The sequence below is a fragment of the Colobus angolensis genome, unplaced genomic scaffold, assembly GCF_000951035.1.
Source record: "Colobus angolensis palliatus isolate OR3802 unplaced genomic scaffold, Cang.pa_1.0 Scaffold230, whole genome shotgun sequence".
Lineage (NCBI taxonomy): Eukaryota > Metazoa > Chordata > Mammalia > Primates > Cercopithecidae > Colobus > Colobus angolensis.
Genome location: NW_012115489.1, coordinates 6674665 through 6702019, shown reverse-complemented (window position 1 = coordinate 6702019; position 27355 = coordinate 6674665). Strand labels below are relative to the sequence as shown.

At 38.6% G+C, this 27355-nt stretch overlaps 1 protein-coding gene across 1 annotated transcript in view; it reads left to right on the top strand.

Annotated features, from left to right (window-relative positions):
• The first annotated feature begins 8036 nt into the window (after positions 1–8036).
• The window catches only part of MROH2B (maestro heat-like repeat family member 2B), a 76707-nt gene continuing 57388 nt past the window's right edge, over positions 8037–27355 (top strand). The window contains exons 1-11 of the mRNA XM_011944417.1: positions 8037–8555; positions 9628–9689; positions 12153–12263; positions 13862–14021; positions 14782–14880; positions 18210–18364; positions 22413–22553; positions 23252–23344; positions 23434–23503; positions 24815–24928; positions 25832–25905. Of these exons, the coding sequence (XP_011799807.1) occupies positions 8528–8555; positions 9628–9689; positions 12153–12263; positions 13862–14021; positions 14782–14880; positions 18210–18364; positions 22413–22553; positions 23252–23344; positions 23434–23503; positions 24815–24928; positions 25832–25905 (1107 nt within the window). The 5' untranslated portion in view covers positions 8037–8527. The remainder of the gene's footprint in view (positions 8556–9627; positions 9690–12152; positions 12264–13861; positions 14022–14781; positions 14881–18209; positions 18365–22412; positions 22554–23251; positions 23345–23433; positions 23504–24814; positions 24929–25831; positions 25906–27355) is intronic.

The following is a 27355-nucleotide window of genomic DNA, read 5'->3' as shown; positions in this document are numbered from 1 at the left end:
TATTGGAGACAAAGCAATAGAAAATATCCCAAATAAAATACAAAAAGATAAAAAAGAGATGAAAAATTAACAGAGCATCAGCAAGTTATAAGTCAACTTCAAGTGCCCTAACATATGTATCATTGGAATCCCTGATGAAGTGAAGCAGAAGAAAAAAGAAGAGATAAAAATAAAATTGGAAATGTACTGGCTAAAATATTTCCAAATTTGATAAAAATTATAAATTAATATATTCAAGCAACTTAGTGAACTCCAAACAAAGAAACATGAGGAAAAGTATGCTGAGCTGCAATATAGCCAAATTGCTTAAAATAAGTGATAAAAAGAACTTTAAAAATCAGCTAGAAGAAAAACTACACATTACATATATAACACTTTCTCTTCAAGTTAGCCCTATATTAAGATTGCTTGGTTCCAACATTTTACAAACCTTACAAGCATTTTCTTAAAACCAGAAATCATAATATTAAGACCTCAATGAGCAGAAAGGTTGCAAGAATGATGTGGTCTCATTAGGCTATTTTGGTGTAATTATGTCAACAAAAGCAGCAACAGCAAAAATGACAGAAAACAAATAATGCTACCTCAGTACAACCTATTTTCCTTGCATTATTCACTTCATCTATACAACAAACAATCTTACAGATGATGTAACTAAAACTCAGGTGGATTAAATAACCTTACTGGTAAAAAATCTGTAATATTAACGGATATTTATCTACTTCCTCTTTTAGTAAGTACAAACTATGAAATTGAGTGCCAGGTTTATCTTTATAAGCTTCTGTACTCATTTCTGTGCACTACAGGTGCGGATGAAGAGTTACATATATGAATACTAGGGCCAACAATGAAAGTTATGTTTTGTTTTTCAATCCTAGATCTACTTTATTTTTTTATTTGCTTCTTTTCCAGCAAATATGCCTATCATATTTGAATGCTATTGGTAACCAGAAAATTTACTACTTGAAACTGTATCTAATATTTTACTATCACTTTTTGATTTAAATGTTTTTGAATAGTTTCACCGAACAAATTATTTTTATAAAACTGACCGTTTCTAGGATTCTAAGAGTCTCTAACTGTAACATGAGAATTTTCACATTTTTTGGCACATCTAGAGGTCACTGAAACTACAAAAGGAATGAATCAAAAGCATGTTTAATCCCATAAAGGTAAACAAAAGACAACAGGAAAATGTTTATTTCTTCTTTAAAAAAGGGAAAAAAAATCAAAATGTAAGAGAATCATTCAGAGGCAATGAATTTGTACTTTAATCCTTAAAAATATAATACTAACAACTTTTTCATCTAAGATCACTTACTTGGGCAATTATGATATCCAAGTCATTCATTATGAGAAGCTGAGATAATCAAAGTACCCTGCTTTGAATTATTTAGCTGCCACAAAAAGTGAGTTGTTCAGTTAAAAAAAAAAAAAAGATGTCTAATTTCTCACTACACGACCTACAGGTTCAGGAACTGACAGTTAAAATCTAGTCCTAAAAGTTCTGGCCAAGGTATAATGAGTTCCAAAAAGCAGAAAGCCCCAATTATCATGAGGCCAAGTCACTAGGTAACGTCTTCAGAGGTAAAGGGCTCTGTTGTTTCTCTCACTACCCCAAATTGTAAAGGTAGTTTGAGTTCTTTTCTCAGCAACTGTCAGTAGCAAAGCTAGACATGCCTAATAAAAGAGGCTCTGAGAAATACCATACTAGTGAATTACTTATCCACAGGGAATTTAATTTTCTATCACTTGAGAGTGAAATTATTTTTTAAATTGTCTGCAAATTCTAGAGGGATTAATTTTTTTTTTCTTTTAAGACAGGGTCTCGCTCTGTCTCCCAGGCTGAAGTGCAGTGATGCAATCACAGCTCACTGCAGCTTTTCTCCTGGACTCAAGTGATCTGCCCACCTCCCACCCCCCACCCCACCCCGCGCTTGGTCTCAACCTCCTGAGTAGGTGGGATGACAGGCACGCACCACCACAGTGGGTGGGCTGTTGTTTTTTTTTTAATTATTTTTTGTCGAGATGAGGTTTCACCATGTTACCCAGGCTGGTCTCAAATTCCTGGGTTCAAGTGATCCTCCTGCCAAGGCTTCCCAAAGTGCTCGAATTACAGGGATGAGTCACCATGCCCGGCCAAGATTATATTCTTAAGCTCTTTCTAAATTCCTAAAGGGATAATTTTCAAACCATTCTCACAATTTTAAAGTGTCATCAAGCATGACCTTGATGACATACAGAAAAGTAGCTTTTGCTTACACATTTCATATTAGCAATTTATAGCTTATATTTCTCAGGGATTTTTAATCAAAAAACATTAACTGAAGCTCGGTCATTCTATTAAGCTTTGAGATGTATTATCCTGCCTTACTTTATTGTCCACAGCAATGGCTGCTGTGCATTCAGTCCTTAGAAAATTCTATAATCTCCTGTCCCTACATCAATTGCAAGGGAAAAGGAAATCTTCATCCTGGGTTTATATGGGGAAAGGTGTAAGAAATTCCTTATTCACAGAAGATTTGTTTTAGTCCATTTTGTGATGCTTAATAGAATGCCACAGACTGGGTAATTTATAAACAATATATACTTCTTCTTATTCTAGACATCAAGTTTAATACCAAAGTACCAGAATCTGGTGACCATTCCTGCTGTATCATCCCATGGCAGGAAATAAAAGATCAAAAAAGCACACACATCCAAGAAAGATGGGAGGGGTTGGGAAAAGGGGAACAAACTCAACCTTTTCTTAGGAACCCAATCCCTTGGTAACCACATTAATCCATTCATGAGGTCAGAGACCTGATGACCCTGCTACTCACCTCTTAAAGATCCCATCTCACAACACTGTTGCACTGGGGACTAAATTTCCAACACATAAACTTTGAGAGATGTATTCAAACCATGCATAGCAAGGTTCCAATATTTTAAAGTTTTATTTATAGTTTTGAGGCTTTAAAATTAGAAACAGCATTGCAAATGTTTTTAGTGGTACAAAGAAAGTGAAAACAAAGTTGCTTGGCAGAAGAAATGATCCTTAGGCCAACTAACCTTATCTCCTCCTTTTTCATGTATCAATCCAGGGACTGGTATATTAGTCTGTTCTCATACTGTGAATAAAGACATACCTGAGACTGGGTAATTTATGAAAAAAAAAGAGGTTTGATTGACTCACAGTTCCACGTGGCTGGGGAGGCCTGACAATCATGACAGAAGGAGAAGGAGGAGCAAAGTCACATCTTACATGGTGGCAAGCAACAGAGGATGTGCAGGGGAACTTCCCTTTATAAAACCATCAGATCTCATGAGACTTATTCACTATCATGAGAACAACACAGGAAAGACCCACCCCCATGATTCATTTACCTCTCACTGGGTGCCTGTCACAACATATGGAAATTATGGGAGCTACAATTTAAAATGAGATTTTAGTGGGACCACAGCCAAACCATATCAACTGGGTTGATTTTCCCACAGTAATAAAACTAGTTTGAAGCAGAATCTAAAGGCAATTCAAGTTTCTGAGCTAGAAGCCTCATACTGTTTCTCCTCTTCTTTTTTATTTCAGATATGAATCCTGCTCTATAAAAAGGATGTTGAATATATATTTTATCATAGTAACAGCTGAACACTATATATTTCCAATAAAAAGCAACTGAAAACAATAACAGTCCAAATCTTGGTAAATCACAAGTTGAGAATCAAATCAAGAACTCAGGTCCTTTTACAAAACAAAAAGAAAGAAAAAATCACCTTAGAATATACTTAATCAAGGAGGTAAAATATCCCTACAAGGATAACTACAAAACACTGCTGAAAGAAAGAGACGACACAAACAAATAAAAATCCATCCCATACTCATGGGTTAGAAGAATCAGTATCATGAAAATGTACATATGTCCCAAAGCAATCTACAGATTCAGTGCAATTCCTTATCAAAATACCAACATCATTTTCCATAGAATTAGGAAAAAAATCCTAAAATTCATATGGAGCCAAAAAAGAACCCAAATAGCCAAGGCAATTCTAACCAAAAAGAACAAATCTAGAGGCATCACATTACCTGACTTCAAATTATACTACAAGGCTATAGTATCAAAACAGCATGATACTTGTATAAAAGCAGATGCATAGACTAATGGAAGAGAATAGAAAACCCAGAAATAAAGCCAAATACTTACCAACAACTGATCCACAGGCATACGAAAACATAAATTGGGGAAAGGACATCTTGTTTAATAAACAGTGCTGGGAAAACTGACTAGCCATATGTGGAAGAATGAAATTGGATCCCCATCTCTTACCATACACAAAACTGAACTTAAGATGAATTAAAGACTTAAATCTAATACCTAAACCATAAAAATGCTAGAAGAAAACCTAGGAAAAAACTCCTCTGCGTGTTGGCCTAGGCAAAGAATTTATGACTAAGACCTCAAAAGAAAATGTAACAAAAACAAAAATAAATAAAAGGAACCTAATTAAACTGAAGAACTTCTTCATAGCAAAAGAAGTAATCATTATAGTAAACAGACAACTCCCAGAATGGGATAAAATATTTTCAAACTATGCATCCATAAAAGACTAATATTTAGAATCTACAAGGAATGTAAATAAACCAACAAGAAAAAAATAATAATAATCCCATCAAAAAGTGGGCAAATTACACTAATTGGCACTTCTCAAAAGAAGAGATACAAACAGCCAACAAACATGAAAAAGATGCTCCACATCGCTAATCCTCAGGGAAATGCAAATTAAAACCACATTGAAATACCACCTTATCCTAGCCAGAATGGCCATTATTAAAAAACCAAAACAAAATAGATGTTGGTGAGGATGTGGTACAAAAGAGAACACTTAATACACCTCTGGTGGGAATGTAAATTAATACAACTCCTAGGGAAAATAGTATGAAGATTTCTCAAAGAACTAAAAGTAGATCTACCATTTGACCCAGCAATCCCACTACAGGTATCTACCTAAAGGAAAAGAAGTCATTATATCAAAAAAAGACACTTGCATACAGATGTTCATCACAGCACAATTCAAAGTTGCAAAGATACGGAAGCAAGCTACGTGCCCATTAACCAATGAGTGGATAATGAAAATGTGGTATATATACACCACAAAATACTACTCAGGCATAAAAAAAGAATGAAATAATGTCTTTTGCAGCAACTTGGATGGAGCTAGAGGTCATTACTGAAGTAACTCAGGAATGGAAAACCAAATGCCATATGCTCTCCCTTATAAATAGGAGCTAAGCTATGAGTATGCAAAGACATACAGAGTGGTATAATAGACATTGGAGACTCAGAAGTGGGGAGGCTTGGAGACAGATGAGTGACACAAAACTATATACTAGATACAGTGTATACTACTCAGGTGACGGGTGCAGTAAAATCTCAGACATCACCACTATACAATTCATCCATGTAACCAAAAACTATACTTCAAAAGCTATTGAAATTTTAGAAATTAGAATTTAAAAAATAAATCTTGCTAAATCAAATAGAAAAATCAATAAAATGCTACAATTTACTCATGCTACTCATGCCGAAGAAGAAAAAAATAATTAGAGGATGTGCAGTCTTCTACTTGGAGAAGAAGACAGGTTTCTCTGAATGCTATGAAGAGGATTCATCTCTACTTTCAAGGACCAACTCAAGTCCTACCATCATGCTTTGCAGACAAAATTCACAACTCTTCCATGTTCTTTGTTTACTCCTCTATTATAACGATCACTATTCTGGCTCATTTTTCCATTTGTTGAACCAGTGGACTGGCTTCTCCCCTAGAGTGCAAGTTCCTTGAGGTTAGGATATGGTTCTCTTTTTATAATTTGTCCAGGAATCCCTATCATGGGCTTCTTGCCTACTAAGTAGTCAGTAAATGTGTGCTGAATTCAGCTAATGTGAATTTTACTGCAAGTTATTCTGTCGTTTTACTTACTACAAGTAGAAAAGCAAAGGAAAAAGAGTAAAAAATAATAATAACAGAAAAGAAAAGAGAAACCAGGGAATAGGAAAGGAGAGGAAAAGAGAAGACAAGAGAGACAAGAGGAGAGGGAAGAAGTAGTAAGTGAGGAGGAAAGGAAAAGGAAAGAAGGGAAATTGGGGCTACTAACATCAAAAGGCATAATTACTTCTACATGACATTGCCAGCTAATATTTCTTTCCCTTTTATATCTTAGAGTAAAAGAGATTAGGCTTATCTCATGAAACTGACAAATCAAACAAAACAGAGCCTAATTTCACTTTTAATATACTTTATAAAAATCTAACATTTCATTTGAAGAATAAAAGGAGAAATCTCAAAGTTTAAACTAATGGTAGTCTACATTAAAATCATCTACAATAAAACTAATAAAACCACAAAATTTCAATTTTTATAATGTTTCTGTATTATTTCTATGTATCTATTCTTCCATAGCTTTATATTTTACCTTTACTACTTTATTAATATTCTTGTCTGATAACATCACATGGGAATATAGTAGGCCTGGGATTGGGTAGCTTCATTTGATAAGTTACATTGAAAGGGGATGGCTACCACATACCCAGTGAGGCACTGTAGTTCCTTAGCAGGCTAGATTTAGGCATAGTTAGCACATGCCATCCTATTCACTTTGAGAATTCATCTTTAGAATCCTCCTAGAGTCTTAGAGAAATCAAATCTGTATTGTGCTAGCCTCGTGTAATGAGAAGAGGAAGAAATGATGGGAAGATGCAACAACCAGGCCACTGAAAATGAAATGAAATGACAGCAAATTAGCTGTTTTGAGGATTTGGGGATTTTTATATTGGTTTCAATGAGTGAATTTGCTTTGTCTGAAAGGATTTTAGTAAAACGTGTTTTGATTTTAGTGATTAATAAATTAAAGCCAATATAAATCAGTTATCTCCTAAATTCTCTAATCTCTACGATATCAAGGAAGTCTTTATGTACAGACATACGGAAAAATCATTTGTCACCATTCACAAAAATATTAAGAAAATGGTTGTAACAATTACCTAAATGGCTAGCTTTCTTATTATCAATTCTGCTGTCCATGGTTCTTTAAGACTTTAAGAGTGCATAATTTGTAATATCTTTTTTCCCTATAAGATGTTAAGAGTTTCAGAATGCCTCTAATCACCCCAGTACTTCCCTGACTCACCAATCTTGGCCTGTTCTTCAGTGAGTGAGTCATGATGCTGGGGAAGAGCTCCTTGCCGAACCACAACAAACATTCTTCAGTTAACTGCTCTTTACTGATCCACTAATGAATGTTTGGGCAAGGACCTTGGTCAATGCTTTTCAAAGTTTAGTGAACCTACGAATCACCAGGGGCGCACATTAAAACTATAGATTGCTGCCCCCTCATTCCAATTTACTGGGTCTGAAGTGGGGCCTGGGAATTCACATTTTAAATAAGGATACCAAGTAAATCCCATGATAAGTCACTTGCAGACAAAACTCTGAAAGTGATGCTGACTTTGGAAGAGGAAAATGTTGAGGAACTCTTTAATACAGTGCAAAATGTCTATGAGAAGAATGATGAATTCAAAGGTTTAGTTGGAAGCACTTGACCTTTGAATCCAGAATAAGCTTTGCTGATGAGGGTAAGATAGCCAAAAAAGCAGTAGCAGATGAAAATTGTCATGAGCTCCCCCACTCAGCCCCTTCTACATTTAGCCCTACAGACTAGTAGTACCCTCTTTCCATTCTCTATCATCCTCCATATTCACATAGCGTTTGGACATATATCGAAGATTGTCATCACATAGATTTATAGTTGGGAACCAGATTTCAGTTCATGCTAGAAAAGTTGAAAGCATTATGGAAAACTGGTCTAGATAAAAAATAATTTGAAAACAAAAAGAAAGCATGGAGACAGAGAAAAAGCCTGAGCCTGGAGTGAGGCCAAGATCCTGAACACGCCAGTGAAGAATTAATGGAGAGGGAGGTAGAGAGGGCTTCGCTTTGCTGCTGTCAGTTGGACATTCCATCCAACTGCCCCTGAAGTACATTCCAGCCCACTGAGCATGCTCAGTTCATATGACTGACTTTCACTAAGTATAACAATCAACGAGTTCACCAGAAAGCCTTTCCTAACATCAGGACACTAAAGCAACCACAGAAAACTGTATTCCTGAATTTGTGATCAATGGACTCAAGTTTAGGGAGAGGAGCACCTTCGGTCTACAACAATGGTTTGAATCCCAGTCTCTAATTACTTCTTTCCCAAATACTCTGGTCATCAAAGGGAAATATTTGGTGAGATGCAGCCATTTTGTTGGTTAGCAGGAGTTCAGACACAAGAAAATGTCATAGTGGTAGAATACAGTATCAACCTCAACAGCAAGCCCATCGCTGGAAGCTCCCAGACTATTGTGCTAATCAAGTGGAGGAGGCACTTTTATTTAGAGAGGCTTATGTGAACCTTATATGAGAAACTTGCCAATCTGCCTGTTTGATTTTCTAGCCTTACTGTTTCAAATACTTAGGTGCTATCTTTTAGAGACCCTGAAACAGCCAAGACATGACACCCAGTACAGAGGAATTCATAGGTAAGCATCATCAGATCCTGACAAGTCAAGGCTCTTCCCTGTGTTTTGTGTCTGTGGAATTATAAGCATATATGAGGTCTGGGGGTGGTGTGTCATTGTGGGAGGTCTATACACCTCAAAGGATTTATGAAATGGTATGCAAAATACATAATAAAGTCATGCTGATTGTGAAGGATCAATAATAGACTGGAAGCCTAAGAGATGGTTGTGCTTTAAAATTTATAGTCTACCTGAGGAGAAAGTGGCTACATATCAAAGAAAGGCAGTTTGTTATTTAATTTTAAATACTAGAAGAGTCCTTCAGAAGTATTTCTCCCAATTTCCAGGTATGGCTGCCTTTCTGCTTTGCCAAAAAGATTGCCCTAAATGAGTATATTGTTTGGTTTGGAAATTCATGAGAAATCTTCATCTCCAAAAACATTTCTCCTACCAACTTGCCATGTAGCTTGAAATTGCTCAATTCCTTTGACTCCATTTTTTTCCAGTTTTCTAGAGTGCTTTATTCCAAAACATATATTCATAGAAAATGCAAGTCAAACACATTTAGGTCATTGTCAGAAAACAGGACATGGGGAAGGGACCAAAAGAGGGAGTCAGCAGGCACAGGAGAATAGATGGAGTTGAAGAGGGCATGGAAAAAGAAGATGGGAGAGGTATTGAGGGGAGGACGAGTGAAAAATAAACACCTATGTTGCACCCCTGCCTTCTAATGCTCAAGTCAGGAGTGAGAAATTCACCTCATTGACACTTAGAGCTAAACCCTGCAAGAAAGAATTTACAAGGCAATGCCCACTTTCCTAGAGGGATACATAGGAATCCAGCATCTTTTACCTTCCCTTTCACATTTGATTCAGGTTCAAAAAATAATAATAATAATTGAGCATCTGCTAGTTTCAATTATGTCATGGATATGAATAAAACAGTTCCTGCCGTCAAAGAGCTAGCAGTCAAGGGAGAGAGACAAAGAGAGAGAGGATAAATGAATGAATGAACTTTCTGTGTTGATTACAAAATAATTAACAGGAGGACATTTCAGCACATATTTTAATTTGTATTTTTCTGTACATTTTAGAGATGTTTGGGGATATTAACCTCACTCTTGGCATGCTGAACAAGGAAGATATTGTTAACAAGGTAGGGAAGGTAGAGAAAAATCTTTTTCCCTTTTTCAGTCTTGTTGTTGCAACATTTTGTATATATTTTTCTTTGTCTCAACTTTCTCATTTTTCTCTGGCATGTTACATGGCATTCAATTTTTCAGTAAATGCTGTTGTAATGAAAGTCATTGTAATGTTTAAGCAATGATATTTAGCATTTCAAGAATCACAGCATCTATGTCTAGAAAACAGCCAAAAAAAAGTTCCTTTTTATAACTTTATATAGGCAGATGTTGAAAGGTGTATGTCAGACTTACAAACATGTGGATGAGACTGTTTCCTTTATAATTTGAGGGTTGTTACAAAAATCCCTAAAGCTCTTCCCTGATCGTCTATAATGCTATTTCACAGCTAGAAGTTTACCTAAGAATTGAAGACTTTTCACATTTCAACAACCTTCTATAAAATAAAAGAAATAACTGCCCTTCATCGAACACTTATCTGGGAAGGAAAATGCTAGATATTTTCCAGACAACAGTGTATTGTATAATATTCACTCCCCAGAACAATTTTATCAGGTAGGTATTGCTATTTCCATTTGATAACTGAGAAAAAATTAGGCACAGAGAAGTTACACGACTTGCTCAACTAAGAACAGAGGACTATATCCAAAAGCAAGTCCATCTGACTCCAAAAAAATGTTCCTAATCATTATTCAGTGTTGTCTCCTTGTGAAGGGCAGTGCCTGTACCTTTGTCTCTTAATTCAGTGGTTCTCAACCCTGACCACGTACTAGAATCCTTTAGAGAGTTTTGGGAAAATATCAACACCCAGGCCCTACCACCAGGGATTCTTATTGGATCAGTCTGTGAAAATCTTGAGCATTTAAAGCTCCTGGAGGTGATCCAAACATTTAGGTATGGTTGAAAACCATTACATTAATCTCTCAGTAGAAGTCACCTTTTCCAAAGAGCACTCTTTCTCAAACATTGGGAATCACTTGGAGAATAACCTCCAGATCCCAGAAGCACTGAAGGAGAATTTCCAGTAAAGGGATCAGAGAATATATGTTTTTAAGAAGCAATTCCTAGTTATTTTATGGTGAGTCTAGTTAAAGAATAATAATAGCCAGTATAACCAAGAGGTTAAGGTGCCAGCTAAAATTCAGTCTGTTGGTTTCAAATTGTAGCATCGGTACGTAATACTAACTACATTAAGCTCTCAGGAACTCAATTTCCTCACCTATAAAATGAATATATTTGTGGTACCTAACACAGGGACTTGTGAGTATTAATAAAATGCTCCAGATAATGAGTCTGGCACAGTTCCAGGAATGTGGTGCGAGCTCCATAAATGTTAGCCTTGCCAAAGAACAAGGCCTGCAGACAGAAGAGTAAGCCCGTGGAGCAAGAAAAAGGCTCACAGAGATAGTTAGGCAGGCCCAGAAAATACAAGGAAGAAAGCAAAGAAAACTTATGCATTATTCTCAAACTTCCCAAGGACCAGCCCTGAGGAGTAATGCAAAGGATGTTATTTAACAACTTAAGCATGGGTGCAGTGGCTGGAGGTTCATATTGAAGCTGTTGGAGATTTCAGAACGCCAGTCTCTCGTCTTCCAGAGGACACATAGCCACCTAAAAGATTTACAAGAGCCCTCACACGGGGCATCGAGTCAAGCCACACAACCGGAGGCCCTGTCTAAAAGGTTGTCCACAACTTTCTGTCTGCAGAGGCATGAATGAAACAAGGGCCTGTAAATGTCCCTTAGGATCCAGTTTCATAGTTTAGCAGCCTCTTGGGGAGTTAGAGTGTGTTCCCTAGTACCATATCACTCCCTGGTAGTAAGGGCAGCAATTAGGCTGACAGGCATTTCCATTCCCCTGAGTGACCTACAACAGTGATTTTCAAAAGACATGGAATGGCAGGTAGCCTATCCTGGTCTTCAATTAGATCTTGCCATAGAAATGTAGCCAAGTTAAAATAGCTTCTAGAATTAATTTGCTCTGTAGCCTTTGACTCCTAAAGATGCACGTTATGTTCAGAAAGCCTCAATTAAAGCCAGGCACGGTGGCTCATGCTTGTAATCCCAGCACTTTGGGAGGCCGAGGCAAGTGGATCACCTGAGGTCAGGAGTTCGAGACCAGCCTAGCCAACATGGCAAAACCCTGTCTCTACTAAAAATACAAAAATTAGTCGGGCATAGTGGCACACACCTGTAATCCTGGCTACTCGGGAGGCTGAGGCAGTAGAATCACTTGAACCCAGGAGGCAGAGGTTACAGTGAGCTGAGAACACGCCATTGCACTCTGGCCTGGCCAAAATGAGTGAAACTTCACCTTAAAAAAAAAAAAAAAAGAAAGTCTCAATTAAGGCATATAATATGAAATCCATTGTGTAGTAAGGATAAATTGCTTACTTTAATGGTGTTATTCATTAGGACTTCATTTGATTCTTTATTTTTGCAATCCAAATTTCTGTGTATGCCTTTGTATGTTCACAGGAAGACATTTACAGTCATCTCACTTCTGTTATTCAGAATACTGACATCTTGGATGATGCAATTGTCCAACAGTTGATTTATTATGCTTCTAAGGACATGAGAGACAGCAATGTAAGTTTGGTTCATGATGGTGAAAAGGGTCTTTAAGTGATCCAACTGCACCCATGTGGACATCAATAAGCTGTTCTACACTGTTGCCAGGACCACAAACCACTTGTATTTGTTCTTTGCAGTAACTTGGATATCCTTATAATGCCTGATATTTGCTCCTTCACAGATGAGGAAACTGAGGCAAAGATAAGAATTATTTTAGAGGTGATATTATCCAATCTCCTTTTAGAAGAGAAAGTTCACAATTAGAGATACATTTTTTTCGAAGGAACATAGCTGTCTATTGACAGAACTAGAAACCAATTTTCTTGGCTTCTTTATGACTTATTTTTTATGTACCTACTTATCTTAGATTGTCTGACAGACAACATAGCAAAAAATAATAATTTGTAGAAATAATTTGAATCCTAGGATAATGTTATCTCTTCCAGAAAGAATTACTTGTTCCCGCCAATGGCACTAACAATTTATGATTGCTTTCAGGGCTTGAGATTTCTGGGTCACTTCTATAACTCAAAATTGGATTGTTATTCATGAGAATACCAATTTAACCTTTCATCTGAGCACAGCCCTTTGGTGTCTTAGCCCAAAAGACAAGAGGTGGGATGACCAGAGTCACCACTGGTTGGTCCTGAACTCTGACTATTGCTTCAAAATGCAACAAAACAGTCTCAAATGCAGGACTTACCTCTCTAGATCAATAATCATTTCCAGGCCTCAACTCAGTAATTCTTTCCAACCTATATTGTGAGTTTGCTGATGGCTCTATGAGTATATATTTTTAATACCTCATCTGGGTCTTTTTTATTTTCCTCAGGAGGAGGGGTTGATCAATTTACCTAGCTCACCATCACCAAAATTGGAAGTCTTTCCCAGTACCACCAATATTGGAGATAATTAGGCCAGATTAACACTGAAACCAAAGCTCTCAATTCCTAGCTCATTTTCTTTCACTTTTCCTTTCAGTCTTTCAACCACAGTAATTTGCATCACTTAAACATAAAATATAAGTCCTGTGTTCATGGTACCAGATCAATCAGCAAGAAAACAGCTACTGACCTCCAAGTTTACTAGAACTCTGTTAAAACCAGCATTTTCAATGCATTCAAATTACCTCTGCTTTCCCAGCTACTGACACCTACCAAGCGTTTCTCACTATGGTTTTGTAACAGCCTGTTCTCCCTTCGTCCCAACGCTAGAGTAGCTTATAAATAGTATGACTGGATAGTAGAGAACGGGCTGCTAGAAAACCATGGTGAAAGATTCTTGATAGGTGTCAGTTGCTGGGAAAGCAGAGGTAACTTGATTGCACTTTTAAAAACTGGTTTTAATAGTGTTCTTGCAGATTTGGGGGTCAGTAGATGTTTTCACAGACTCCAAAAGAAGGGAAGGTGGGAGGAATGGTGAGGGTTCACTAGAAGCCCAAATCTCACCATTACACAGTTGAACCATGTGGCCAACCGGCACATGTACCCCGTGAATCTATAATTTTAAAAATAAATAAATACATACATAAATATTATGCTGACTAGTTGCCCTCCGTAGACTCACTCTGCCCCTTTTCTAGTTGTTATTGTTACTTTTCTTTTCCTCTTCAGATGCTCAGAGAAATCAGAATGCTAGCTGGTGAGGTTTTGGTGTCTCTTGCTGCACATGATTTCAACTCTGTTATGTATGAAGTACAAAGTAACTTCAGGATCTTAGAGCTACCAAATGAATTCGTTGTGCTTGCCCTGGCTGAATTGGCAACCAGCTATGGTACAGTGGGAATATTGTCCATGTTTTCCCTGGGAAATGACAACTGCTAATTGTCTAAAAGCCAAATGGGAGCAAATGGTAGAAAAGATAGCATCTCTACCTTCTTCTGTACCAAGAATATTGATAGAGGGATATGGGCAGCTGTTTAAAATGAGCATGGATGATTCTGCTGCCCAGCCACTAGTCTAGACTGCTCTGAATTTGGCCACTCTCCCATCCTCACCTTCCCCTTCATCCAGCTTTGCATTTGCAGAAGCACATTTTCTGTAAGGTATATTCTACTAACCACTGAACACTTATGTGAAATAGGGATCCCTATCATTTATTTCTACACTACTGTATTTAACAGATATTTAGGAATAATCTGTTATATATGTTTACATATACTTGGGGGATACAGGGAAGATCTGGTGGGAGAGATTGACATTAATAAATTAATGATCGAACTAAGCAATTGCTGGCAGCATCGATGGTACAGTGGTGAGAATAGCTGCCTTCCAAATAAGCAACTGCCACTTAACAACAGGTACAAATGGCTGTGTAGCTAGAACCTTATTTTCAACCAGCCCCTCCTTGATTATCTAACTATAGCCTGGTATTAAGGTGGGGCAGAGATGGGGGAATTATAGAAACATCTTTCTACTACACCTCATCTGCCTCCTCCATGCAGCCCTGAAATGCTTCTTGTTGATTTGGAGTCATAGAACCCCAAATTTGAGAAGACAAATAACACCTCTCTCCTTTCTGCCCCTCACTGCAGTGTCCCAGAGTATTCCCTTCATGATGATGACCCTGCTCACCATGCAAACCATGCTCAGGCTGGCCGAGGATGAAAGGATGAAGGGGACTTTCTGTATTGGTGGGTATCCCGATGATTTCCTTTTTGCTTGAAACCAGACTGTGAACGGTCTTACAAATTAAGCAAAAGTCTGTTTGCCCTTTAATTCCAATCTTGTCCTTTTGAATAATAATAGCTACCACTTTTTGAGTGCCTACCACATGGAAAGTCCTCAGCAGGGGAGTTATCTCATTCAATCATCACAGCAATTCTGCAAGATAAGTACTATTTTCCCATTGTATAGAGGAGACACTGAGGTTCAAGGAAAGCAAGGAATTTTCCCGAAATGATGACACAGTCAATGAGATACAGAGGTGGCATTCAAACCCAGGTCTATGGGACCACCCAGTCTACACTCTTCACTGCCCTGTACAACTTCCGTTTCAACTGACCTCCTTCTCTAATTGGAGGACACTTTCTTGGCAATGATTGTCAGCACTTACCAGTTCTTAGCATAGGTTAAATTTTGACATCTGATTATAATGCAATATTGTAATAATGATAACTAAACAAAGCAACCAAACTACAAGCAATCATAAAATCAAGAAAAACAGGCAAGCAAACTATGGTCACAAACTCCTCTATCCAAAACTGAAATACGTCCCAGAAATCAAGAGCCTACAGAGAAAAACATACCTTGGAATTCCTGGGAAGTAGTGTTCACAGTGTAGAGGGAGGTTTCTTGGATGAGACTGGAGACCTAGTCTCTTGACTCTGCTCAGCCACTGAGCCACCAAGTGACCCTGCCCTTCTCTCAGTCCCAGTTTCAATTCTAAAAACATCAGAATAAGTGATTGCTACGTTCCCTTCCACTTCCAACATACCCTAACACTGCTATTTTGTAATTTAAAAGCCCATGCTGTCAGGAATGTCTTCTTTACCTATTAACAAAGGCTCTTCTATTCCATCTTTCCCATTTCTTCTTGTTCTGTCATCAAAGTAATATTTTTATCTCATATATATTGAGAACTTGCTGTGTGCCTGGGCACTGCCCTGGATATTTTCAGATTACTATTTCTGGCCGGGTGCGGTGGTTCAAGCCTGTAATCCCAGCACTTTGGGAGGCCAAGACGGGCGGATCACGAGGTCAAGAGATCGAGACCATCCTGGCTAACACAGTGAAACTCCCTCTCTACTAAAAAAAAAAAAAAAAAAAAACTAGTCGGGCGAGGTGGCGGGCGCCTGTAGTCCCAGCTACTCCGGAGGCTGAGGCAGGAGAATGGCGTAAACCCGGCAGGCGGAGCTTGCAGTGAGCTGAGATCCGGCCACTGCACTCCAGCCCGGGCGACAGAGCGAGACTCCGTCTCAAAAAAAAAAAAATTACTATTTCATGCAGAGCACGGTGGCTCACGTCTATAATCCCAGCACTTTGGGAGGCCGAGGTGGGCGGATCACAAGGTCAGGAGATGAGACCATCCTGGCTAACATGGCGAAACCCCATCTCTACTAAAAATACAAAAAATTAGTCAGGCATGGTGGTGGGCGCCTGTAGTCCCAGCTACTCGGGAGGCTGAGGCAGGAGAATAGCATGAACCCGGGAAGCGGAGCTTGCAGTGAGCCTTGATCGGGCCACTGCACTCCAGCCTGGGCAACAGAGCGAGACTGTCTCAAAAAAAAATAAAAAGAAAAAAGAAAAAGATTACTATTTCATTTAACTCTCACAGCAACCACATTAGATGGGTAGCATGTTTTTCACCATTTTACAAGTGAGAACATTGAACTTAGAAAGTTTCAAACAGCTTGCCTCAGGTCACACAGCCGTACATGGCAGAGCTAAGACTGTCAACTATGACCGTCTGACTCAAGGACCTGTGCAACTATACTAGACTAAACTACTTTCAATACTTTTTACTATTCCTACTTATTATCATAGCTAACACTGTGTTCCTGCAAAAAAAACTTTGGAGCCTCTAATAGCATTTCTACATTTAATATTAACAACCAGGAACGTAAAATTAAATAAAACTGGAAATCCTCATGAACATTACTAAAGGAATTCTCTGTGTTATAAAATTATCTAAGCGCCCTTTGGTCTTAAAGCAACTTTTTGCCTGACTGCAACTAAAGAAAAGGTATAAAAAATAACTATCCATCCAGCCAACCATTCAGCTGTCCATCCATTCATTCATACCTAGTCATTTGATCAATCAGCAAATTAGCAGACATTGTGCTGGCTGCTTCACATACCATGAACCAGCAAGACATCATCCCTTACTTCAGGTTGCTTACAAGTCAGTTAGAAACGCACACACACATACACACATACACCAAGAAATAAATTATTAGAAAGTATAGCAGGAGATTCTCAAAGAAATTATAGGGAGTTTGGAGAGACCATGAATGAGCCAATAAATGGCCAGCTCTACAGCTATAACATACTCAGGGTCTTTTCCAGGGTATTTTGTGAATGTGAGGAGTCCCTGAAGAATGGACTAATTAATTTTCTTTATCATCTAGCAAAATAAGTGGCACACAAGGGCTGAAGAAAATAATATTATTATTTTATGCATTTCATGCAAATATATATGGATTCGTTGCCCAAATGGTATTTTGGCAGGCTTAGATTTCTTTTTAATTTTATTGAAGTAAAAGATAGACACAGAAGAGCACGCAGATCAGAAGTGTACATGTTGATGAGTTATTTCAAAGTGAAGTTGCCCATGTGGCCACCACTTAGGTCAAGAAGTGGGAGATTGTCAGAGCCTAGAAGCCCCCTCATGTTACCTTCAAAAGGAAACCGCAGTCCTAACTTCAAACACCATTAGCTTTGCCTGTTTGTAAGATTCATCCATGCCGTTCTGTGGAGCTATTGCCCATTTTTATTTCCGTATTCTCTTACATGTCTATAGAATGTAATAGAATTCTACCTATTAGCAGATATTTATACTATATTCTGTTTGGGCTATTACCAAAACAAAAAGCTAATATGAACAGATTCTTATACAAACCTTTTAGTGCTCGTATCTACACATATCTAATGGCTATATACAAAAGACTGGAATAGTTGGGTCAAATAGAATGCATACTCAACTTTGTTAGATAGTGCCAAAGAGTCCTGCCAAATGCTTGAACCACAGCAGTATGTGAGAATAGCAACTGCACCTTAGTCTACACTTGGCATTGACAGTCTTAAATTTTAGACATTCTGGATAGTAGTGTCTTATCATGCTTTTAATTTGCATTTCACTATTGTGGCTGAGTACTTTCTATATGTGTATTTGATGCAGTCGTAAGATCATATAAAAACCATTACATATTTACTAATCATCAGCACTCTCTTCTCAAATTATTTTATCGTCTGTCCCATCTTTATATTTTTCTCAGTCTGTGGTTGTGTGTTTTAAATGCAGCCCTTGAGAAATTCAGCAAAGCCATTTACAAATATGTCAACCACTGGAGAGATTTTCCCTACCCGAGACTGGATGCCAACCGACTGTCTGACAAGATCTTCATGCTGTTCCGGTATATAATGGAGAAGTGGGCTCCTTTGGCCTCACCCATGCAGGTGAGTGGGCCTCAGGATGCCTCAAGCTGGATGTCCCTACATGCTGGTTGAAATTTCTCTTCTGTTTGTAACATGACAATTAGAGTCAGTATTTTTGGAAGCCGTTGGTTGTATTTTATGAGATTCATCAATTTTTTTCTTTTTTTTCCACCTATTTCAAATCACTATTTATTTATTCTTTCAGTTAATGTTTATTGAATCCCCATGACATGCCAGATACTGTTCCAGATGCTGAGGTTATAGCAGGAATTAAATAAACCAAAATCCCACACTCATGAAACTGACATTTCAGTATATGGAAAGAACAATCAATAAGATAAAATGAGTAAAGAAAACCCAAAAAGTTAGATATTTCACATTTTATATATTAAAACTCATATTTGAGCTGAGTCACTAATTAGGAAAAATAGCAGTTCACAGATGCTTCTTGTGTCTAAGAATATCATGATAAAATAAAATAACATCTAAAGAATATACTTGGCTGCTTCAAAATACTGCAGTGCCTTGTCCTTGTAAAGAATAGATTACAACGTACATTCACACATATCTTGCTTTAAAAGTGTCTTCCCAGCCGGGCGCGGTGGCTCAAGCCTGTAATCCCAGCACTCTGGGAGGCCGAGACGGGTGGATCACGAGGTCAGGAGATCGAGACCATCCTGGCTAACACGGTGAAACCCCGTCTCTACTAAAAATACAAAAAAAAGCCGGGCGCCGTGGCGGGCGCCTGTAGTCCCAGCTACTCGGGAGGCTGAGGCAGGAGAATGGCGTGAACCCGGGAGGCAGAGCTTGCAGTGAGCTGAGATCCGGCCACTGCACTCCAGCCTGGGCGACAGAGCGAGACTCTGTCTCAAAAAAAAAAAAAAAAAAAGTGTCTTCCCTTTATCTTGCTTAACTGTTATAGCTTTTTTAAGAAGGCTAAATGATATCCTATTTAGGTCTCTTCATTGCTTTATTATAAAAAGTTTAACACTTAGCAACTTTCTCTAGTTTCTTTTCAACACTTTAAACTATTAAAGCATTTATTTCTTTTAACATCCTGAGGTAGTTAAATCATTAGCAACATGGAACTTTAAAAACATTCTGTAGGGAAGTGTTTTCTTCAAGGCACCTGGAAAACAAATTCAATGCATCTGTTTAACGACTACTCCTCTTGCTCCCCACAGGAAGAGCCAGGCAAGTGCACAGAAGGTACACAAAGTGAGAAGGGTGCACAGAGAGGGAAGCACTTAACTGCCCTGGTGAGCTGCAGCATTGGAATTGATCCTTGCAGCCCATGAAGCTGCTCACCACGGAGAAGATGCATTCCCTACAGAAGGACTAAAACTTACTGAGGCAGACGTTGAAAATGGGGTAGCGTGCATACCTGAGTTAGTGTGATGGGAGACAGGGAAGAGAAGAGAGAAAAAAAGACATAAGGCAGAAAGAAATGAAACCAAAAACATGGTCTTAATCATATAATGAAGAGCCTTAGCTGCTACATACAAATTTGGACCTTTTTTAATAAACAAGAAACGCTTGAAAGGTTGTTTTTTTTTTTTTTTTTTGAGACGGAGTCTTGCTCTGTCGCCCAGGCTGGGGAGCAGTGGCCGGATCTCAGCTCACTGCAAGCTCCGCTCCCCGGGTTCACGCCATTCTCCTGCCTCAGCCTCCCGAGTAGCTGGGACTACAGGCGCCCGCCACCTCGCCCGGCTAGTTTTTTCGTATTTTTTAGTAGAGACGGGGTTTCACCGTGTTAGCCAGGATGGTCTCGATCTCCTGACCTCGTGATCCGCCCGTCTCGGCCTCCCAAAGTGCTGGGATTACAGGCTTGAGCCACCGCGCCTGGCCTGAAAGGTTTTAAGCAAGGATTTGAGTACTGTAGTAGAAAAATCATTCTAATATCAACATTAAAAATAGAGGGGTATGGGGTGGACTAAAATAAGACTATTGGCTATAGTCTTATAGCCAATTTATAAGTCAAATAGGCCAATTATAAAGCTTATTTATAGGAGGCTATAGAAATATTCCAGCTCATAAGTGGTAAAGAGATCAATTAACATAGTGTTCGTGGAACTGATCAGAGTAGTCAGATGCTGAAGAATAGAATGACCAGGACTTGGCATCATTTGGAAGCTTATTACAATGGAAACACCTGGGATGGTTTCCTAGGTTTCTGACTCAGGCGATCTTGGGATCATCAATTTAAACGAGGAGGAATTACAAATATGGAACAGTACAAAATGGGTTTGATGTAGACATTTTGATTTGGACACCTATGGTACTGTCAAGTGGAGATATTAGTAGGTTTGAGGATATTCACATTTGGAGTTTAAAAGGAAAAGCAAAAACTGTACATATAGATTTGAGTATCATCATTGCATAAGTAACAACCAAATAAGTGGATTTAGATGGAGTTGTTTAAAGCAAGTATATAGAGTGGGACAAAGTGGCAAAAATAGAGTTCTGGAGGGCATCAATATTAAGGGGAAAGCAAGGGAGAAGAACTCATGATAGAGAATAGGGAATGTGCTAAGAGTGTAGGAAAGTGAAGTAGAATGAGGTCTTAGAAGCTTAGAAAGGAGAAGTTTTCAAGAAGCAAAGATCTATTCCTGAGTGTTACAGCACTCAAGAAAAATCTTGACAAGTGTCCATTGCTTGGAAATGTATGGTGAAAGAACCACCCAGCTAATACATAGTCTTTAATGAAATAAATTATAGTTGCCATTAGCCATTAAGTTTTGAGATGATTTGTTGTAAAATGTAGCTGATACCAAAAAACTGTCAAACATTAGACAGAAAAGGCAGAATATAGAACTCTATAAGAATGATGTCATCTTTAATAAATTAAAATTCACAGAAAACATAGGAAAGTATAAGTCAAATAAATAAAAAATATACTAAAATATACCAGTGTTTATCCATGGGTACTATGTGTATTACGTTTTCTTCATCATAACATTTGTGATTTCTACATTTTTATAATCAGAATTTATCACATTTATATTTCATAATCTGGAAGTTGTTGATTTTCTACACTGAATGGCAGCAAGATTCTAGTGGATTGGGAGGTGAATGGGAGCTGAGAAGTAGAAATAGCAAATAAAGACCATACCTTGGAAACGCTTTGCTCCAAGGGCAGGAAAGAGAAACAGAGTCAGATGGGGGTAATAGTCGGGGTCAAAGTGAGGTAGAATCAATGAAGATTCTTTTTTTTTTTTTTTTTTTTTTTGAGATGGAGTCTCACTCTGTCAACCAGGCTGGAGTACAGCGGCTCCATCTCCACTCACTGCAAGCTCCACCTCCCAGGTTCAAGTAATTCTTCTGCCTCAGCCTCCCAAGTAGCTGGGATTACAGGTACCCACTACCATGCCCAGCTACTTTTTGTATTTTTAGTAGAGATGGGGGTTTCACCATGTTGGTCAGGCTGGTCTCGATTTCCTGACCTCAGGTAATCTGCCTGCCTCAGCCTCCCAAAGTGCTGAGATTGCAGGCGTGAGCCACCACAACAGCTTGAGGTAAGTTCTATTGCTTAATACACTGAAAGAAAGTGACTATTAGAGAGAGGTTTAAAAAATAGAAAAGCTCTGTCTTAATAAAATAAAATAAAATAAATAAAGTAAAATAAAATACAATCTAGTATTACAAAAATTAGCCAGGCATGGTGGTGGGCGCCTGTAATCCCAGCTACTCAGGAGGCTGAGGCAGGTAGAATTGCTTGAACCTGGGAGGCGGAGGTTGTAGTGAGCTCAGATCGTGCCACTGCACTCCAGCCTAGGCAACAAAGTGAGACTCTGTTTCAAAAAAATACAATAAAAAAAAAATAGGAGAGAAGGGCAAGTATTGAAATGAGTATCAGTATAAATACAGATGTAAATACAAATACAGCTCTGTCCCATGCAAGGATCTTAATCTGAACATTTTTAAAAGATTTTAAAGAATTTAAAGAACTATTTCTTGACTGAAAGCAGCGAGGAAAGTTTTGTGGAGTACCTAAAGCTCTTGGTGTTCTGAAAACCTATGAAAAACCCAAGGGAGTTTCAGAAATGGTATTTGTTTGCTGCCTGTACAGACTTTGAGCATCATTAAGGCCCACGGGCCCACGGTGAGCTTGCTGCTGCATCGGGAAGACTTCTGCGGATATGCTCTGGGCCAGGTGCCCTGGCTCCTAAGCCAGTATAAAGACAAAGAGATTGATTTCCATGTCACTCAGGTAAGAGTCATACCCTAAAAGAACTGAATCAGAGAACCCACATGCAACCCTCCTGGAGGCTAGTAAGTCTCAAAAGAGCCGAAGGAGTTTAAACTCCTGTTTGGGCAGCTGAATTTAAGTATCTCTCGAGGAATATGAGGTAGGAAAAAGATTGTATCACTGGATGAAGGGAACTTCAGAAAGGGATTAAGAATGTTCATTCTGGGCCTGGCTCAGCGGCTCACAACTGTAATCTCAGCACTTTGGGAGGCAGAGGCGGGTGAATCACTTGAGGTCAGGAGTTTGAGACCAGACTGGCCATAATGACGAAACCCCATCTCTACTAAAAATGCAAAAATTAGCTGGGCATGGTGGTGCATGCCCATAGAGTACCAGCTACTTGGGAGGCTGAGGCAGGAGAATCGCTTGAACCCGGGAGGCGGAGGTTGCAGTGAGCCGAGATTGTGCCATTGCACTTCAGCCTGGGTGATAGAACAGGGCTCTGTCTCAAAAAAAAAAAAAAAAAAAAAGAGGATGTTCATTCCAAGCTGCTGAGGCCCTGAACAGGGTAGAAGGGGCCAGAATCATTCAAGAAAACTTGTAACTGCAGGAAGATGAGGAGCTTGTTTTTCTCTCAGAACACAATTATTTGCCTTCCACATCCTGTGCAGCTGCTTTCCTGGCAGCCTCCAACTAACCTGTGGGAGTTTCCACTTTAGAGCCTAAAACAAATACTGACTTCAGCAGTTCTTTATGACATTGGCCTTCCAAGGAGTTTGAGAAGATCCATCTTTATCAATTTACTGCAGCAGGTAAGAAGACCATGCTGTCAACTCCGATTTTTAATTTCAACCTGTTTTCTGTTTTTAACATCTACCACCTGATTTCCACCCCCATTCAGATCTGCAGAGCTCCAGAGCCTCCAGTAAAGGAAAATGAAATGGAAGCTTCAAGCTGTTTTCTCATTCTAGGTAGGACCAGCATCCAGAAGGCTTTTAATAAAAATGTCCCCAAGTGATGGTGATGACAATGGTAAAAGGAAGGCAAACTGTCACATTAACTTACTTTCACACACACACACACACACACACACACTGTTTCTTTAACTCACAGTTTTCTGTGCCCGCCCCTCTCCCTACAAGTTCCCAGGAGGAGCAGGACAGGAAGAATGGCCAAGGATGCCAGGGTTCCCACGACTGGGATAGGTCCAGGGAGATAAAATTTTCAGTTCTCAAACCAAGGAAGTCCCAGGAAAACTGGAGTGATGGAGTGAGTTGACAACCCTAAAAATAGGAAATTTCTTTTTTTTTTTCCTGTCCTTTTTTTTTTTTTTTTTTTGGTATTTGAGATTATTTGAGTCTGTGTCAAATCCAAAGTCACCCTTTTTTCTTCCTGGTTATCTCTTAATGTCTACACCTCTTTAACCATCAGTCACTCCGTCTCTCTCTCTCTCTCTCTCTCTCTCTCTCTCTCTCTCTGTCCTCCACTCTATCCTTCTTTATCTTGACCTTACGTTATATCACCTGATTAGAAGGTCTGACATGGGCTGCACGGGGGGCACCAAAATCCCAGGGTCAGAATACAAAACTATGCTCCCATACAGTCCCTGAGGAGGAGGCATAGCAGCAATCCAATACCTCCTGAACCTCCTCACTCCCCTAAATACTACCTCACTTCTACCTCCTTGCGTATCTTTCTGTCATGTGTATGCATACCTTTCTACTTCTCTCCTGACTGGCCCCTTTGTCGCTATACTTTCTTCTTCTCCCCAATCCTGCCTAACTAATTCACCTTACCCCTGATACTTTCTAGAATAAACCACTGTCCTCCAGCCAGGCCTTTGTTCACCCCTCCCTGCTTCAACACCTGCAGCTCTCACAGCTGGGGAAGCATCACTGCCATCTCTTCCTCCATCTTCACATGGTGTTCTCACTGTGCCTCATGTCTCTTCTCCTTTTCCTATAAGGACACCAGTCATATTAAATTCAGGCCCACTCTAATAACCTTCTTAACCTCATTATATCTGCAAAGACCCTCATTTTTAAATAAGGCCACATTCACAGATATGAACAGAAGTGGCCTAGACATAGCAAGCTCTCTTAGGAAGCAAACTGCTTGATTAATTCTGTGACGCTGAAGAAGCATGGACATAATAAAATCAAATTACCAACTGAAGAGTGCCTTGGATAATCTTCATGGTGAATTTCTCTCCTCCCATTCACAAGTATTTTACCAACGATGAAAATGAGTTCTTACAGCCCTAGTGTTTCTTGAATCTGCAGCCCATTCCAATCCTGGAGAGCTGATGGAATTTTTTGATGAACAAATAAGAAGTAATAATGAAGCCATTCGAATGGGAATCTTGACTTTGTTAAGATCGGCTGTCAATGCTGAGGGTAAGCAAGAGGGTCAAAACCAATGTGGTTTATTTCATGCCAAGAAGCAGACTGAAGCCTATGCACTCTCTAATCCTATCCTACATCTTTTGGATGCTTATATAACATCATGTACAAGTGAAACTCTGTCTTCTCAATTTTCCACAATCTATAATTCCTTTCAACAGGCATCTTTAGTTACTTCACTTCTCTCATAACATTTATGGATGCACCCAGTTGAGAAGAATGAGTAGAATTTTTGAGAATTAAAGTTAGAATTTAGAAGCTCTTGTAGGTTGATTAAATGGTCCAATATCAAGGGGTGGGTGGGAGAGCGTGTACAATTCTCTAGAGATTGATATGGTTACAAAAAAGCAGAATTTAATGAATTGCCATATTTTATTCCAGGAAGCACATATTTTCATAACATCAAATGCATCTTACAATTGAATGCATCTTTAATTGTAATTAGCTACTATTTTTTGGTACAATATAAAATAATGGTACATCATAAAATTGGTGATATCTTAGATTTGCTAAAATACAAAAATTAGTTTTTGCATAGTATGATATAGTTTTTTAACATTCAGTTAGCACTTTGATTTACTGAAGAATCTCAGCAGATGAATATGAAGCAGTCTCACAATATTTAGATCTGATCTACCAGGAATGATATATTGAAACCACTATGGAACCTAACATTTTAAACAAAATGAAACAAATGTAATAAGAAACAAAGAAAGCACTGGACATTATTAAAGATGTGGAAACAAAGAGGATGGGAGGGAATTGAAAAAAAAATAAGTTGTTAAAGATAAGAGACTTCGCAATTATGTGCCATAATTCGAATAGCTTTTCCTCAATCCTAGAACACACTGTGCTTCTGTTGAGCCAGGCCTCTCAGTTTCTCCCTCTGTCTTTCAGAGCCCAGGTTGAGGGATCACATCATTTCAATAGAAAGAACAGTCAAAATCGTCATGGGTGATCTCAATACAAAAGTAAGAGAATTAATAGAAACTTTTGTCGATGGTAGCTTTAAGAATAAATGAAATTATTTTGATTCTGTAATGACCTACTTATGAGACTATTTTATAAAGAACTCTGTGGTCAATTCCACTTTTAACAGAACTCCATCTCTTCCAAAAAGATAAACTTCATCAAGGTAGAGGCCTAAAGTACACACAGCTAAAAAACATCTCAGTGAAAGGAAGATTTTTGCTTATTTAAAATAATTGTAGAACATCAGTGGATTAACATATGAGTAGAATAAGAGCAAAGAGACTGTATCTCACTATGCCAATGTACTTCAGATAGTTTAAAATTTGCTTGTTAATTATAAAGATAATGTGTCTTCATCCAGGAAATAATAATCCCTAAACCTTGTTCTTAGCATAGACATCCTACTTTCCAACCAGGCACCACCTAGAGCAAGTAAGGCACATAGTGGATTGCTCAATATTTCTGATTATTTGATTAAAGTATTCTAAGGTGCAGTGACTCATGCCGGCAATCCCAATGCTTTGGGAGGCTGAGGTAGGTGAATCTTTTGAGGTCAGGAGTCCGAGACCAGCCTGGTCAACATGGTGAAACCCCATATCTACTAAAAATACAAAAATTAGCCAGGTGTGGTGGCTCACACCTGTAATCCCAACTACTCATGAGGCTGAGGTGCAAGAATCACTTGAACCCAGGAGGTGGAGGTTGCAGTGAGCCCAGATTGCACCACTGCACTCCAGACTGGGCAACAGAGTAAGACTCTCTCTTTAAAAAAAAGGGCGGGGGGGATTCTATGTTAGAAGTTATAGAACTTATACTGGGAAAACAAGAAACATTATCAATTATTACATTTTTGTAAGAATACCACATTTTGTTTGGAATAAAATGCTAGACAGAAGCCAATTAAGAGAAATAAATTCTTTTAAGAAGCTTTGACTGCCAGTGACTACATATAAAATAGTAAAAGCTTTGCAATAAAAAGCAATAGAGTGATTATACAAAAAAACCTGGCCTAGTAACTGGCAAAAGACAAAAGAAGAATTACGAGAAGAGTTTAGGATAGCATAAAGGGCATAGATCTTTGAGGAAGGCCAACTCCCCAGGCAAAAATAGAGAAAAGGTGTACCTCTTCTCTAGGTAGACTACTCAGAGTCTTTATGCTAATTGTTTTGGCCACCATATAACTCTGCTTCCCTGTTCAAAATGGTTTTTTTCTTCCCACTCTCTTTTCAAATGCCTGTTCACTAAGGGATTGGTTCTCAGGTTTCTATTCACCAGAGAAGCAACATAATAAACAAATTAATTTGTTTGAGTTCTTTGTAGATTCTGGATATTAGCCCTTTGTCAGATGAGTAGACTGCAGAAATTTTCTCCCATTCTGTAGGTTGCCTGTTCACTCTGATGGTAGTTTCTTTTGCTGTGCAGGAGCTCTTTAGTTTAATCATATCCCAT